Source organism: Pleurodeles waltl, chromosome 11 (assembly GCF_031143425.1).
Source record: "Pleurodeles waltl isolate 20211129_DDA chromosome 11, aPleWal1.hap1.20221129, whole genome shotgun sequence".
In the NCBI taxonomy this organism is placed as follows: Eukaryota; Metazoa; Chordata; class Amphibia; order Caudata; family Salamandridae; genus Pleurodeles; species Pleurodeles waltl.
In genome coordinates, this window is record NC_090450.1 from 979,637,133 (window position 1) to 979,654,225 (window position 17,093).

Here is a 17,093-nt window from a genome sequence, read left to right on the forward strand (position 1 = left end):
TGATTTGTGAAATTTGGACAGAACTCTGCATCCTATTAGTAACGCAGAGTCTCCAAATCCGGCCAATTCTGCCCACCTCTAGTCAAAATAAAAGAATGATTTATGCTGCAGGGCAAAATGAGCTAAATGGATTTAAAAAAAATTGAGGAATCAAAATGGCAGATACGTCTTGTCAAAAAAGGACTTGTACTGTGAAAGGGCCAGGCTATCAATGCTGCACTCCGACAAGTGTCGTATTAAGATGTAATGATCACTAACGAAGCCCACAGAGTGGTCAAGAGGCAGGACTACTCCAGCAGAGCCACTGGCAACTTTCATCCTTAGGTTATAAAATACTGAGATAAAAATGGACTGTCTTATGCCCTGAGAAGAGTTTTACATTCAGTCAAAGGTTTGTGCTGAGAAAGATCAGTAAATTTGCCTTGTGTATCGAGATGGAAATGGGTCCCCGGTTACTGGTCCATCATGTCCTAAGGAAACATTTTTAAGTAGGGAATTATCATATGTCGTTTCTGGAAAACTATAGGAAGTTTCTGTTTGGTTTCGGCTTCACTGATTCTTTCTGTGTTAAGCAGCTCTGGTCCTTCAAGATCCCAGCTAATGTAAGATGTTTGGAAAGATGGTGGTAGATCTCAGAAGGATGGTGAAATATTAAGAAGTAGACACAGCCCAGCTATCCTCTAGGATTACTCTTTAAATAATTCCAGTCTTTGAAGTAAAATTTTGTTGCCATTCCTTTTCAATACTACATTAAATCAGTTCATTAAAACGAGCCTTTTTCATAAGTCTCAATTAACAGGACTTGGAGTTTTAATCCATTTGTAAAACTTTCCTGCCCTTCCATATTCATTTTTTTTAATTTTTACTTTTACATTTACCTGTACCAGTGTTCATAATTCCCTTACTCTGTTGCACAGTTAACAGCTGGATTTCTTTCTAAGTCAAATAATTTGCAGTTGTTTGAGTACACCTCGTTCCTCTTAATTTGCTTTTGGTAATGAAACGTTTAACAGTTTCTTTTTGCAATATTAATATTCCTTTGAAATCTAGATAAAAGTTCAAAAAACTGTTGGGGCGATAATTCCAATCCTTCAAATCGTCTGATGATGTCAACTTTGTCATTCCTACACCTTTTTTCCAGTGAACTGATTCAAATCAATCATTAATTTACATTGTTTTATATAAGTTTTATCTGGCCTTTATAGAACAACCAACCTGTATTTTGTCCCATTCAGATGGTGGATGCCTCTAAAGTTGTCTTCTCTGTTTTTGGGGTTCTTCTTGCGGCTGGTCTACTTCTCTTCGTCTTAATCCGAAACAATGGATTTGCAGCGATCCTGTGGAACCTGCTGGTGCTGGAAAGAATTACCGACTTCTTCATGGATAACACCAAGGAGCAGCGGATTCTGAACTATGTGCTGCAGAATGCGGTCAAGGGTGATCCGCAGAGCGTCGTAGACAACATCGACAAGTATTGCTATGAGAAGGAGTGGGCCATGAATGTAGGGGACGAGAAAGGTAAACACACACCTAAGATGCGCTTAGCAGAACACAGGCTCACCTACCAGGCTCCTACAGCCTTTTTGCAATGCCCCAGTTTGTCTAGGACCAGTGACTTCTGGAACCACTCTGAACTACCACCAACCCCCCCCATTGAAATCCCTCTCCACCTCCTGGAGGCTTTCAGGAAGCCCCAACTCCTGGAACATGAGTGGAAACCCAAAATCCTGTAATTAGTCTGAATCTCTGCCCCTGCTTATGCCCCACGCCCTACTCACACATCATGTCTGAAACCCCCACTCCCAGAAACTTCCACACTTCTCCTGCTCCTTAAACCCCCTCAAAGAAGTGATGGAAACATATTTATAAATTTTTAAATTATTCCTCACAGGTTAATGTAGTCTCCCAACTTTATATTTCCTTCTTTTTTTAATCACATTTCATTTTTATATGTCCCTGACCTTTCTTTGGACGGGTGCGAAGATCTTCACATAGGACCGGACGTTGTGTGTCACAACTTGCACTTTCAAGACGAGCAACAAGATTGCGTTCATAAGCACAAGATTGTATGAATGCGTTCATAAGCACAATATTGTATGAACCAGCAGCGGATTATAGAGAGATACCGTGTCATGATGGTTGGAACCAATGAAAGATATCTTTACTGTTGTCACGTAGGCTCTCATTATTCTAATTAGACTACTGGATTTTGAGCGGCAGAATCGCCTGCGGTGTGGGAGACTGAGTCTAACCCACTACAGGTGACACCTGTCACCCCAATCCGGGCTTTGCTCTGGCTAACTAGCAGTGCCTCATCCCTACCCAAGGGCGGGATGACTGGGCAGCCGAGAACATGACATAATTGATTTTCTCAGGGAAATCGTGGTCACTCAGGTCCCATCCGTTTCTCTCAGTTACATTAGTCTCACATACACAATGACAAACAGAGGCAGTATATGTTTCAATAAGATTTTAAAGAAGCCACTGCATCTTAGATAGCAAAGCATGTGCTGCAATAACCAGGACGATACAGCATGACAAGATTAAAATTGTGACGAGGAGAGTGAAGCATAGGAATAACGCTACCATATTGTCACTGGAGTCAATAGACTAATTCCCACTTAGTCTATAATAGAGCACAGCATGTTAAGCTCTAATTCTGCCCTTCAGGTTCCCCTGGGAAGACATCATCCCCCATAACTGAGCAAAGGCCTGAAGCCTGCATAAGCAGCTGTAGCGAAGCATTCAGCAATCAGCATACAGTCATGGTTCTCTGGCTGGAATCATCCTCTAACATGTAAGGGACAGGGAAGTGTTTGTATGATAAAACAGCTGATATTCTGAGAAAATGTCCCTACGTAAGGATGTGTATTTTTCTATGAATGTCAGAGACAAAACTTGTACAACGTTCACCAGCAACCTATCTAACTGCAGCCTTGAAAGAAGCACAGAGTGAACAAGAATATCTTGGTTGAGAACGTAGTGCTGGCCTAGGCAAAAACAGCTAGATAGAGAGAAATAAAACAAGACCCCAGAAGTGGCTATTGTAAGAATAATAATACAAAGCTGATTATAATATATCTAGGTTAAAGTGCACATGAAGCTATAACTAAAATGGCTACACAACACTGATTCCAGGTCAAAGTAAAGTTCAGAGTGGGTGTGCTTTATTTAGCAGCGTGATCGGGCTCGTTTTTTTTTCTCCATTTAATGTGGCAAGAAAAGTCCGGTTAGAAGTTTACAACGCTAATAGCTCTAACTCAGCGAAATGCGAGACACGTTGCATTGCAAATGCTTGTTTGGATATGCATGGTTTCGCATAAGATACTCGAATCACTGAATTTGTTGCAGGTTATGAGAGAGAGTGGCGGGGCGGTGTGGTTGTAGTTGCATTGACTAGTGATCAGTGCTATGAATGCAGCTTGTGCAAGGTGAGCATTGCACCTAAAAAGCAGCAATGTTGCCCCGAAAATGTATAAGAGCCAGAACAGCTGAGTGGAAGTGTGGTTCAAGAGGAATGGTTAGATCTGGCAGGAGGCGGATCAGATGTCATAGGTCCTGGAAGCTTTTCTTTATGTAATCCTTGTAGGGGAGGGATTGGTCGAGGAAGAAGCCAAGGCTCTTGGTAATAGGGGCACAGGTGGCTGAGACACTATTGAATTTCCTTGTGTTGAGTCAATCCATGGTATTGGGTTGACGCATGCCTCAAACTTTGAGACTCTCCTTTTTGGCTAAATTCAACTTAAAGACATCCAGGATCACATTATGACCAGGCCGTCTCATAAGCCGTGAACTTTGGTTACTGAAGATTAGTTAAATTAAAGCTGTTTGTCATCAACAAAAGCGATGTCTGGTTCTGCCAAAGGATGTCAAGGAAATTCATCATTTGGACACCATTGGTGCTTAGATTAGTGGTTCCTTAGGGGACCCCAGATTTGACTAGGAGGACAATACATTTTGGAACATATTGGTGTGATTTTGTTTGGAAAGTGGTGAACCAATTAAGAACATAGTTAGCGAACCTCAAAGCGTACCAAGAGGCAACTAAAGTACAAAGGATCGCCCTTTATCAGGGACCTGTAGGGCGCCTTTGATAAACTGCTGAGTCACTGTTACAGTGCTGTGTAAGGAGCAAAATCCTTTTAGTAGGCTACAAAAGCTGTGATTTTGGAACACCCTATATTGTCTTTATTTTGCTTAATGCTGGTGCATCAGTTTGGATGTAACTATTGAACTACCTAGTTCTTTACTCAGGGTAAACCAGACTGTTAATACTAAATAGTGGAGCAGTGGCATGTGTGACACCTTTAGCCAGTTGTGGCTTTCTGGATAACTACACTCTGCATTCTGGGATTTCTTTATCTCCCCTTTTCTACTACGGGGTTTAGCCTACATGAGCCTACAGTGCTTCTGGATGAAAGCCTAAGAGTGGCTGAAAGAGTCACACGTGCCATTGGGCCACACACATTTATGGACTGTGTACCATTCAGCGGCCACAATAGATTTTGTAAAAGTGGTGGACACCCCCTGTGGAGCATGGGTAATTATTGTGCAAGAAATAGGACTAACCCTAATTTGAGCTAAATTAATCAGAACAGTGGGCAGATTTCGAGCACCATTGTCAGCTGGTGCATTTAGTAGTTATGCTTTAGTAATATTACATTTAATCTGCATTTTCTGAAAGTAACATTTATGCACCAGATTCTGTATTACATGAACATTTTACTCAAGGTCTCCTTTTTTTAACATAGAAATGTCAGATTTTCAAATCATAAATCATAGATTGAAAACAAGTTTGATAAAAGAGGAAGAAAAGGAGAAAAATAACCAGAGAAAGTGTTGAGGATTCAGTTATTGTGTAAGTTACACAGATAAGGTTTTAACTGTGCTGATAAGACAAAAAGGAATTTTGGAATACATTCTTGGGGTTATTACAACTTTGGAGAAGGTGTTAATCCGTCCCAAAAGTGACGGTAAAGTGGCGGATATACCACCAGCCGTATTACGAGTCCATTATATCCTATGGAACTCGTAATACGGCTGGTGGTATATCCGTCACATTTGGGACAGATTAACACCTCCTCCAAAGTTGTAATAACCCCCTCTGTTTTTAAAAGAATACACTGGTGTAATGTTAGTTGTATCTTGCCATTCATTGCATACTAAGGCATAGGCGGTTTATATAACAGAAACTAAATCCATATTTGTTATGCGCTTTGGTTTGTATAGCCTACTGGCCTGGCAGCAAACAATTAATTTGAGCTAATTTCTGAATTTTGAGAAATAGGTCTAGCTGTGTTTCGGTCTATGTCCTAATGGGGATCATCCCCAGGGTGACCACGGTCCTATTTATTTAAAGTGGGTGCACTAAATATAAGGAACCATTTTTAAATGGAAATATTCATAAACACCATCAGCAGCTCTAGACAGTGAAAGCTTAGTTGTGGATAAATGTAGCATAGATGCTGGATCACGGATTAAGCCCCCAATCTAGTGCATATATTTACTTACGAAATGTGTCCTTTGATGTAGGTGCGATACCTGCCTGTAGAGTGGGTAGAACTGTGTAATAGAGAATTTAGACAGTGGGGGAAATGGTATTCTCTGGAGGATTGAAGTAGGAGTGGATTGGAAAACTGTGTGCTGGAGGTAACTTAATGGACAGAATAAACTTAGATATTCAATTACCATATACCTGGTGGAGCCTTACATAACTTGTGATGAGGTGAAGTCTGTGCAGGGGACAGACATTTATGTACCTTCACCCCTGAATTACAAATACATATCAACTGTATGGCCTATTTTCATGTGAGTAACCAGCACATATTCAGTAAGCATTTAGGCTGGATGTGGATGCGAATAGTGGCCAGATATCTTTGATAGCCTTGCTAAACTGTAAAGTCAGTGACTGGAATCAGTTAAAAGTGCTGTGTACCATGTGTAAACGACTGTTACTTATGGGAGTTAATTTTCAAGACTGAGTGCCATCCGTCCGATCGGCAGGAGTCATCAAGGAACACTGCTGAGGGTGACGCAAGACCAAAAGGCATCCTGCTATAATTATAGGTCCCCATAGGTGTAATAACGATGTAAAATGTCTGGAATCTTCATGAACATCAATTTGATGACATGCAGCAGACATGTCAATGAGACTAAAAACATCACTATCTCCCATCGTTGTCGGCATCTCTGAAATATTTGGAAGGGGTTGTCTGCCTACCCAGATGTGTCTATAGAGGTCATGCAAGTTGATGCACAGATGAATCTTTCCCTTTCTTTCGGGGCTACCACAATGGGTGCTAGCCACTCTGAAGATTCGATTGGCTCTATTATCTTTTGCTCCAATAACGTATTTAGGTCTCTTTGCAAGGGCTCTCTCAGTTGGTGTGGGATATTCCTCAATTTGTGGACAACCGGAGTGGCACCTTTCTTCAGTACAATTTTATGTGATAATCATCAGTCTCCATTTCTGTCATCATACTTTGTATTTCGGCCAGCATAACTGGTTGTTTGGCATTGGGGACACCTGCATCATAATAAGACTAAGAGGCGTGTGCGTCAATCCTTTTGGTGGCTTTTCAAACAATGCCAGCTACTATCAACATTGCTCTCATGTGCCGAACGCTTGAGGCGCATAAAGTTAATTTCTAAAAACATGTCAGCTGAAGGAAAACTGAGCTAGCACTGCCCCCTGCTGGCCAGCCTTGAAAACAATTTGTTGATTTTATCCTTCTCCAAAGCAAGGAAATGACATTATACTTTCATGGCAGAAACAGTTAATAACAATTTCCTTGATGACTCTCTCACGCCGATTGGTCCAGATGGTATTCAGTCTTGAGAGTTAACTTCCATATGTCCCAAAATGGATGATGCCATTGAAAGTATCATCCCATAGACCTTAGGAAAGGTTGGTAACTGATTCTTTTGGGTCGTGTGGACATGTTGCGCATGAGAGACAGATATACGATTGTTCTGATTGTTTATCACACAAAATGGTTTGTAACTAAATCTACTGATCGTATTGATGCTGAAAGTGGTTTGTAACAAACCTTACTGATCGTATTGATACTGAAAGTTTCCTTAGATTCATGGAAGGTCTATTCATGGATGAGGGTATTCCCAAGATGTTAGTGTCAGATAAGAGTACAGTTTATTTCCAAAACCATGATTGAGTTTTCCGAACCCAGGCCAATGGTCTAGTTGAGTGAGTCCATTGCTTGAATATGGGGAACATTCAACTGTTATTGGCCAATGGGTTATCATGGAAAGAGGAGTTAAGGAAATTGATTTAGGCATACAAGGTTATGTCTCACTCAATGACAGGTGTATTCCCTTTCATCTCTATTAGAGGAAGGGAACCAGGTAGGAAGGAAATTCCAGCGTGGTTAAAAAATAAAGAATGTGTGTGGGTTTACTGTAATGCTGTAAAAGAGAATGTGATGGAGAAACAATAAAAATTGAAGAAATATTATGACATGAATAAGGCGTCAAAAGAATGGACATGAGGAGGGGTGATTGGGTGGCAGTGAGAAAAGGTGGAATTGTCAGGAAAGTAGAAAGCACGTTTTCTGAACTTGTCGGGGTGAAAGAGGTGAATTGTGTGGTGGTCCTGGCGGATGGTTCCGTGTGGAGTTTGGGGAGTGTGTGCAAGTGCCTTAAAAAGAGAGATGTACAATAAAGAATAATGGTGCGAAGTGTCATTGTATAAATTCTTATGCATTTTTCCTAGTACCCTATGGGCAATTTACTAAGTGCACGCATTTGTACATATGTTTGCAAGTCATGTATGATGTTTTATGAACATATTCCTTATGTACATACATTTCTTTGTGGTGCCTATTTAAGTATTGCATTTATGTTGTGAGAGTATAAGTTCTCTTTTCTCTTCTTCTTGACAATTGTCATTTGTATATATAAGAGGGGAGATGTGTGAAGTTGGTAGAACTTTAGCTATGTGATAGATAATTTAGAATGTGGGGAAAGGGTATTTTCTGGTGGATTGAAGTGAGAGTGGATTGGAAAGCTGTGTGCCGGAGTTAACTTAATGGACAGAATAAACTTGGATCTTCAATTACCATATGCCTGGTGGGTCCTTACACTGCTGTTAATAAAAGCTGCAAAAATCATGCCTAAAAGGACGCGTCTCATTGCTTAAAAATTTAATAAGGTATGTGTAGTGCATATTAAAAGATATAGATCTCACATCTACAGTTATTATGTTAATACGATTGTAAAAGTAATTGAGGCAGTAATATATCCTAACTTGTGGGAGAATGTGTGCACCTTAATTGCAATTACCTTTTTCAAGCAGGTTTTTGCAAAGTACAGTTACAAGGTTTCCAAGGGGCAGATGTACGACCGTTTCATTTTCCGAGTCTCTCATTGCGATTCACTGCGAATCACAATTACAGACTCGCAAAATGAAATGTCCCAATGGGGTTGCAAATTACATACCTCATTAATATTCATGAGGTAGGCTGCAATTTGCGACCCCATTGGGAATGGCCACACTCACAGTGATAAAGGCCTGCTGGGGACAGCAGACCATGTCTGTGACTGCTTTTTTTTTTTTTTTTTTTAAATGCAGCCCTTTTTCTCTAAAGGAAAATGGGATGCATTTCAAACAAAAAAATTAAATCTTTTCTGTACATTTTTTCAGAGTAGGCAGTGGTCCGGGGGACCACTACCTGCTCTTAAAGAATATTTTCGCTACCATTCACATGGGGACCCCTTTCCGTCTGCGAATGGGTTGCAACCAACTTGTTTTTGGTGGTAACCGCAATTGTTTTGCAACTGCATTCAAGGTCGCAAAACAATCTTACATATCCCTGCGAGTCACTATTAGGAAGGGAAGCCCTTGGCACACGCCTTCCTAATAGCGACACGCAAAAACATTTTGCGATTTGGTAATGTATTACCGAATTGCAAAATGGGGTCTGTACATCCAGAAATATTTTTTTCTGGTCGCAAGCAGCCTGATTCTGCAAATCAGGCCGTTTGCGACCAGGAAAAAGCATTGTACATCTGGCCCATAATTCCTAGGCCAGGGCACCTGCAGTGAGTGGGACCATATGTGTAAAATAACATTATTTTCTTCCATAGCATTTCATACATAGCATTTACAGCATCCTGCTAGGATAGCACTCGGTGGGCCAGATGTAGGAAAATCCAGCATTGCGACTCGCAAATTGCGAGTCTGAGCGACTCGCAATTTGCGACTCGCAATGCCGGATGCAGGATGGTGTCCCTGACACCATCTGAGAGTCGTAAGGGGGACGCAAAGGCCCACCTCATTAATATTAATGAGGTGGGTCGCAATTCGCGACCCCCTAGCGAGTCGCAGCACTCACAGGGATGGTGGCCTGCTGGAGACAGCAGACCTCCATGTCTGTGACTGCTTTTAAATAAAGCAGTTTTTTTTTGTAACGCAGCCCGTTTTCCTTAAAGGAAAACGAGATGCATTACAAAATGAAAAAATGTTTTTCAAGGCCATCCACAAAGTGGAAGGGGCCCCCTGGGGACCCCATCCCTTCTGCGAATGGGTTACCCCAGTGTGACACTGGGGTAACTGCGATTGCTCTGCGACCGCGTTCGCGGTCACAAAGCAATCCTAGATCGCGCTGTGACTCGCAAATAGGAAGGGGAACACCCCTTCCTAATTGCGACTCGCAGTCCCGTTTTGCGAGTCCGTAACCAGGTTACCGACTTGCCAAATGGGAATGGGCATCGCCATGTGGGTGTTGCGCCTCGCAAACAGCGATTTTCGCTGTTTGCGACGCGTTAAAGCCTTTCTACATCTGGCCCGGTGTGCTTATGTGGTTTCCCAGAGTTCTGTATTTAAACATTAGGGCAGAGGCTGCTTAATATTACATTTATTTATTGTATCAGCTCCAGTGCTTAATTTGTGCTTGTTGTTTCCGGTGCTGAGCACCGGCACTTATTCGTGAGGGCCGGGGCTTATTCTTATGCCTCAAGCATTTGCTGCGAGCAAAAGACACATATGGGAAAGACGGAAGAAGGAAAAACTAAAAAGCGTCATAAAGGGAGAAAGTAGAAAGTTGCAGGATGAGTGAAGGGGCAGGGAGTGGCTGTAAATGGATTGAAGAGGCCCGAGATGGCTTCAGGATTACGCTGCCTCAGTATTCAGTGCTGGCAGATTTAATTACAGCAGCCTCGTGTTTAAGAGAAGGGCTTTGAGCACGGCACCTCTTTATTTACAAATTAAGCACTGATCAGCTCATGAAAGAAAGAAATGTAGCAAGGAAACACCGGGCATACTTGTTCTTTCTCACACCAAACAACTTGAGAACTTAAACAGGGGAATATAGCTAGGTTGTTCGCTCATGAAGGTGTACGCCTCATGATCCCGGTAGTTTATCCTTTTGCTTATATAGTCCTACTGAGGTGGCACGTTGGCTTTGTGGAGCGTCGGTGATTTAAATGGAAGTGGATTAAAAGTCCACTGTATTCATTTAGTGGCCCTGTTGTGAGTGTGTTGCACTAGAACAAATGCACTTCTTGAAATGCACATCCAGTGAGTGTGTTTTTGGAATCTGTCTTAGAGTGCATCATAGTTGTAGTCCCTGTAAGAAACACCTCCTCGGACTGAGGGTTTCTAGGTTTGTGAGCCGGTCATTGCTATAACCCATACATGGTAAACATTATAGTGACGGCACATCCAGGATGGAAGATGGAGGTATACACCCTATATGATATAGAATGTGACATGGCATGCCTTTTCATAGGTGCTGTGGACGGGGCACCTGGGAGAGAACATAAAACAGATCTGAGCCTCATCACTTCCTTTCTATAAGCATTTTACATCTTTTGTGTAGCACCAATATAATGTCCTTGAACTGTTTCAAGGAACTTTGAGATAATACAACTAACTAACAGGCTGTAGGGAAGATGGGTCACAACCTTGACAGGACTAAAGAGGTTTCACCAGGGCTCATTCTTGGCTTACCTCTGGGAGCCAGGCCGGAGCAGAGAGGCCCTCTTTACAGAAAATATGTGGGGCGGGGGGGGGGCAGTTGTGTGTTAAAAAACTACCAAACAATAATACAGTTAGAGTATTATATAATTTAAAAAGATACTATTCCAATGAGCAAGATTTCACGAAAATGAAATACAGAGGGAATGAAAAGTGGAAGAATATAGTCATATTGTGATACTAGAAAAGTGTGAAAAGCAACAGGTTCGAAGATCTTCATGGTAAGGAGGCAGTGCACCACGAATAGTCATTATCTGCGATCAGTCCTCACATGCAGCGATAGGCTAGGAGGAAGTCAGTTACCTTGTTGTATGGACACTGCTTCTTTGTGGTGATTGTGCATGCGTAAGATTTGTTTTCTAGTAACATTTTGTGCATGCATCTTGTTTGAGTGATCCCAGTCACTTCTACAAAAATATTGCAGAGAGGGCTTCCAACAACTTGGCGCAACGCCGGCAAGTCTCCCCAGTACTCCATCAGATGACTTGTGGAGAAGATGGCACAGGCAATGGTACCAAAGGTATTTTTGCTGCCCCCCACAGGAGTGTCCCAACATTTCCACTTTTTTCTTAAAGATATCTGCCTTCCGGACTTTTTCTAAAGGACTAGTAGGCTGAACATTGGGTCATGAAGGGTACTCTAGGGTGACCACCCGTCCGTAAAGCTTTAACGGACGGCATTTGTCCGTAATTTTAGCCTTTCACCTAAAGGGAAACGGAGGCAGGGCGAAATTATGGGCAGAGGAGTTTTCCCAGCTGGGCTGGAAGGCAGGGGGTCTCCTGTGCTCTGAGGGAGGGGCAGACAGATAAGAAAAGGCCTTCTTGCCAGGGGGTCTCCTTCCCTAAAGACATGCAAATGTGGGCAACTGGTAAATCTGCAAATACAAAGGGGCTTGAAAACCTGCATTGACTTTACTAAAATGAGTCACTTGAAGTTTTCTGGTGGCAAAGATATTTCTTTCAGAGAGGTATTGTAATGGTGTTCCAAGGTGAGCTGTGGAGTGTGTGGTTTTAATGTAGTGTTATACATTTTTTAGCACTAGGTATAAACTGTATATTATTCAAATCTGTATTTGAGAAGCACTTTTTTTTTATTTAACCGAAATGTATTTGTGCATTTTGTAGCAGCCTTTATTATGATGTAATTGTATTTTTTACAGTTCTTTCAGGTACTTCGGTACCTCATAGTACTAACAAACATTGGCAAAGCAATAGGTCTCATCTACGAAAGAGTTATTGGCTTTGACAATGTGTTTTAGCCATTAGCCAGGTTATACACCAGAGTAGCTGCTGTTCAGCATGGCTTAAAGCTAGTGGCATAGTTGTGTGGAGTGGAGTAGAGTGGCATAGCAGCAGTGGCGTAGAGCCCAGTGGTGCAAAGTACAGTGCGGTGGGGTACAGTGCAGTTGTTTAGAGTGCGTTAGCGTAGAGTGCAGTGGCATAGAGTGGCACTGGGTAGAGTTACATAGAGTGCAGTGGAGTAGAGTGGCATACAATAGAGTAGCAGAGAGTGCAGTAATGCAGAGTGGTGCAGTGTCATAGAGTGCAGAGTAGACTCATGTGGCATAGAGTGTAGTGGTGTAGAGTGGTGCATAGTGGAGTATTGTAGAGTGGTGTAGAGTAGAGTATAGTGCCTAGAGTGCAGTGGCATAGAGTAGAGTGGTGTAGAGTGCTGAGTTGCAGAGTAGAGTGTCAGTGCAGTGGTGTAGAGTGGTACAGAGAACAGTGGCATAGAGTACAGTAGTGCAGAGTAAAGGGCAGTGCAGTTGTTTAGAGTGCCCTGGTGTAGAGTGCAGTTGCATAGAGTGGCATTGGTCAGAGTAGAGTGGCATAGAATGCAGTGGAATAGAGTATATTGGTGCAAAATGCAGTAGTACAGAGCAGAGTGGTGTAGAGTATAGTGGCGGCCAGAGCAGTGTGTCAGCTTGCAGTGGTGTAGAGTGCATTGAACAAGAGTGCAGTGGTCAGAGTGGTATAGAGTACAGTGGCGTAGAATAGATTGTTTCAGAGTAGAGTGCAGTTGCATAGAGTGGAGAGGTGCAGGGTAGAGTGCAGTGGCATAGAATGCAGTGGCACAGAATGCAGTGGCATAAAGTAGATTATTTCACAGTAGAGTGAGTTGGCTTAGAGTGGAGAAGTGCTGGTTAGAGTGGAGTTGCATAAAGTGGCATAGAGTGTGATGGCATAGAGTAAAGTAGTGTAGAGTGCCGTGCCATAGAGTGCAGAGGTGCAGAGTAGATTAGAATGATGTACAGTGTATTGATGTAGAGTGCAGGGCATAGAGTTGAGTGTTACAGAGTAAAGTGCATTAGCATAGAGTGTATTAGCTTAGAGTGCAGTGGCATACAGTGCAGCGTTGCAGAGTGGCAGAGAGTGGAGTTGTGCGGATTAGATTGGTGTTGCCTAGACTGGAGTGCTATGGCGTGCAGACGAGCAGAGCGCAGTGGTGTAGAGAAGCGTAAAGTGCAGTGGCTTGGAGTAGAGTAGTACAGAGTAGAGTATAGAGGCATAGAGTGAAGTAGCATGGAGAGCAGTGGCATAATGTGGAGTGGTTCAGAATGGAGAAGAGTGCAGTGGCATGGAGTGGCGTAAAGTGGAGTGATACAGAGCAGGGTGCAGTGGTGTGGTGTGGTGTGGTGTAGAGTGGAGCATGCATGGTGTGGTAACACACTGCCATTACAGACAACGAAATGACCATTAAATTTGCACAGATATACAGTTTTTCAAATCAAACTATTTTGTGTGGAAATTGCATCACCTAATGCAATGATTTGTTTTAATCATGTAAAGGTATTTGTTTCCAGCACAGTTCAGAATTAACAAAAATGTGCTTGATTTGTAGTTCTAATTCTGATATATTCTGAAGTCTATTTAAATGTTATCCTGTGATAGAAAAAACTCTTTCCTAACCCCAGTATCCAGCAAGATTGTCGCATAAATCCTCTCATTTTGAAGTCAGAGAAAGGAAAGTAAACACTAAGGGCCAGATGTAGCAAGAAAATATTTTGAGAATTGCAAACTGCGAGTCATTCCGACTCGCAAATTGCAACTCGCAAAATAGTATGCAGAAAGGTGTCTCAGACACCTTCTGCGACTCGCTATGGGGTCGCAAAGACCCACGTCATGAATATTAATGAGGTGGGTCGCAAATTGCGACCCCATAGCGAGTCCATGCACTCACAGGGATGGTGGCCTGCTAGAGACAGCAGACCTCCATGTCTGTGACTGCTTTTTTTAATAAAGCAGTTTTTTTTTTGTTGAATTGCAGCCCGTTTTCCTTAAAGGAAAACGAGTTGCAATTCAAAAAAAATAATGAAACCATTTGGTTTCATTTTTTCAGAGTAGGCAGTGGTCCATTGGACCACTGCCTGCTCTGAAAAAATATTTTCAGCGACATTCACAAAGGGGAAGGGGTCCCATGGGGACCCCTTCCCGTTTGCGAATGCGTCACCACCCACTTCAAGTGGATGGTAACTGCGAGTTGGTTTGCGACCACTTTCGCGGTCAAAAAGCAACTCAGCATCGCGATGCGGTCGCAAATAGGAAGGGAACACCCCTTCCTATTTGCGAGTCGGAATCACATTTGTGACTCTGCATTGCGATGGCCGTTTTGCATGTCGCAAACTGCGTTTTTCACAGTTTGCGACATGCAAAACGGTTGCTACATCTGGCCCCAAGTTCCCACCGAAGACAGAGCCTGACATTTGACTTTGTTCTTTGAATGCACAGCAAATATGATAGGAACAAGATTTACAGGCCTGTTTACAGAAAGGGAGCACTCGGCAGGATACTGTAAATAAGGTTTTGGCAAGGGAAGGGACGAATTCAAGCTGCATAGCCTAAAACAAATAAAGCCAGCAAATTGAAAGCAACAAATTGTGAGTTACAAACCACAAGGCCAATGGCAAGCAACGGGCAGAATGCATTCACAAGGAAGCACTATGAATTTACTTAAAGTGACTGCTGTGGGATACATTGTGGGGAAAGTCCAGTATTTTAGTCCATATCTTGCAGAGGTTTGGCTATATCAATCACCCAGGTAGTATGACAAGAAGACCTGGAGTGGTTTCCATGTTGCAGGATAGGTCTGTACACCTATTCCATCAGTTTGCCACCATTTCCTATGGTACAGAGCTTCTGGAACACCTCTTGTAGGGTTAGTGCTAGGTAGCAGACATGAAATAGGGCATTTAATGATTATTTAAGGTGGTTGTAAGTAAGGAGTTGACCGGGGTGAAGATGGTAGTCTGCCACAAGGGTTTGGAAATTTAGTAGCTCACTGTTCAGAAACAAAGTCCCCAATTTTAAGACACCTGCAACATGCCACTGATGGAGTTGCTCTGAGCAAAGCCATCTTGTGCGAGTGGGAAGGCTTAGCAAAGGTAGTGCAGGAGCATAAGGTTTCTTCGTGTCAGTGAGTTTACAGGTTCTGGCAAGGCAAGAGAAAGCCATGCATGATAACCCCGGATGGTGATCCATAGAATGGTCAGTAGGAAACGATGAGCAGTGCATTAAGCCTTCCTTAAAAGTCTTTACTGGTAAACCCCATCTCATGCAGGGAGGTGGGCAGAAAGACAGTGAGACACCCATTGGACATCTGCAGCTGAATAAAAGCATTCTAAGTCCAGAAGATCTAATCCACCCGCAGTCACAGTTAGCTTTAGAGTGGAAAGAGCTCCCGATGGCGGCGCAGCGACAAATCAGATGTGTGGCCTGTCTGAAAAAGGAATGAAGGACGAGCAGGGGAAGGTTTGCAAAATAATACTATCATTGGGGTAGCACACCATCTTCGCTAGTGCCACATGGCCTCTACAGAGAAGAGAAGACCAAAAAGCAAACTGGGCTTGGAGGGACCATTCGCTCTGCCGAGATTTTCATCCTGGAAATCAGTGTAAGAATGGTAGATATTAATCACGAGGTATCAAAAGGTAACTGGTTCCCAGTTCAATCTGAGATCTAATTGTGTATGAAGGCTAAAACAGTGCCATATGTTAAAGAAACACTAATTACATTTTAAAATTTGTACATTTTGTTTGTGCAATTTACATCCCAAATATTTTGAAGATTCTATGTGTACTTGACACTTAGGGATAACCCAGATCTCTAGTTTGGCTTTTGCTCAATTTCAAAACCATATAAAGACATGGACAAAGCGGGCAATTGCCTTGCACAACCTTGCAAGGGGTCTGGCCCCTGCTCACCCTTCACAAGCACTAACAGCGAACCATTGCACCAGAAGAGTTTGCCAAGGTGGATAGGTGTTGATTGTTCAACCACTTGACAGTGCCCCTTCTGTTTCGCTCCTGTGTGCAGACAACTCCCCAGGTACCCAAAACCTTCAAATAGTCTTGGTGGACCCATCTTGTCTGATTTTAGGAATTGTCCCACCTTGTTCTTCTCTTCTTTATTTATCCAGTTGTTGGCAACAACCCTTTGAATTACTTGCCGTGGATCTCCCATTTGATCTCAATTTCATCCTACTCTTTTATTATCTTTGCTTGGTAGTCCGGGCTCCCATTTCTGAGATAAATGTAGAATCCCAAACATACACTCTAGTGCAGTGAGACTACAGACAAGTTATGGGTACATCACATCCTGTCATTAGCTGCAAGACTGTCACCCACACCATCTGCCCTGCCTCTTTAAAAAAAATTAGGTTGAAAGTCCATGGGCGGTTGGGGTAAGCCAGATGTTTTTGTTCAATTTGTTTAAACTAGCATAAGGTTAATTACCTTAATGTTTCCCAAACTGTTTGCCAGGGGTTTTGAAATGTTCAGAAACATAATCAAAATTTTGCTGTTACTTTCTCTTCAGGAAAGATCAGGTAGATTTGGGTAGGGGTGATGGCCTTGCTGTGAAGGGCATTAATTTACTACTGAACAAGGACGTAATGTGACACCTGAATGTAGCACACCAGGAGGCAATCACAAAAGGTCCACAGTGAATAAATAGTGCTATGTTAAAAAAGAGTAAATAAATGCACTGACAACATAGTGAGGCATGGCCTCTCTTGCGCGTGTCTGTAAAACTGACGTTTGTTCTTGAATTTTTGTCCTGAATTTTGACCCTTTGTCCTGAATTTTTGTCCTGAATTTTGACCC

The 17,093-nt window shown here is 42.5% G+C and overlaps 1 protein-coding gene across 1 annotated transcript in view; it reads left to right on the top strand.

The window, feature by feature from the left end:
- The first annotated feature begins 1,254 nt into the window (after positions 1–1,254).
- LOC138265353 (catechol O-methyltransferase-like) overlaps positions 1,255–17,093 on the top strand; it is an 83,947-nt gene continuing 68,108 nt past the window's right edge. The window contains exon 1 of the mRNA XM_069212989.1: positions 1,255–1,518. Coding sequence (XP_069069090.1) covers positions 1,380–1,518 — 139 coding nt within the window. The 5' untranslated portion in view covers positions 1,255–1,379. The remainder of the gene's footprint in view (positions 1,519–17,093) is intronic.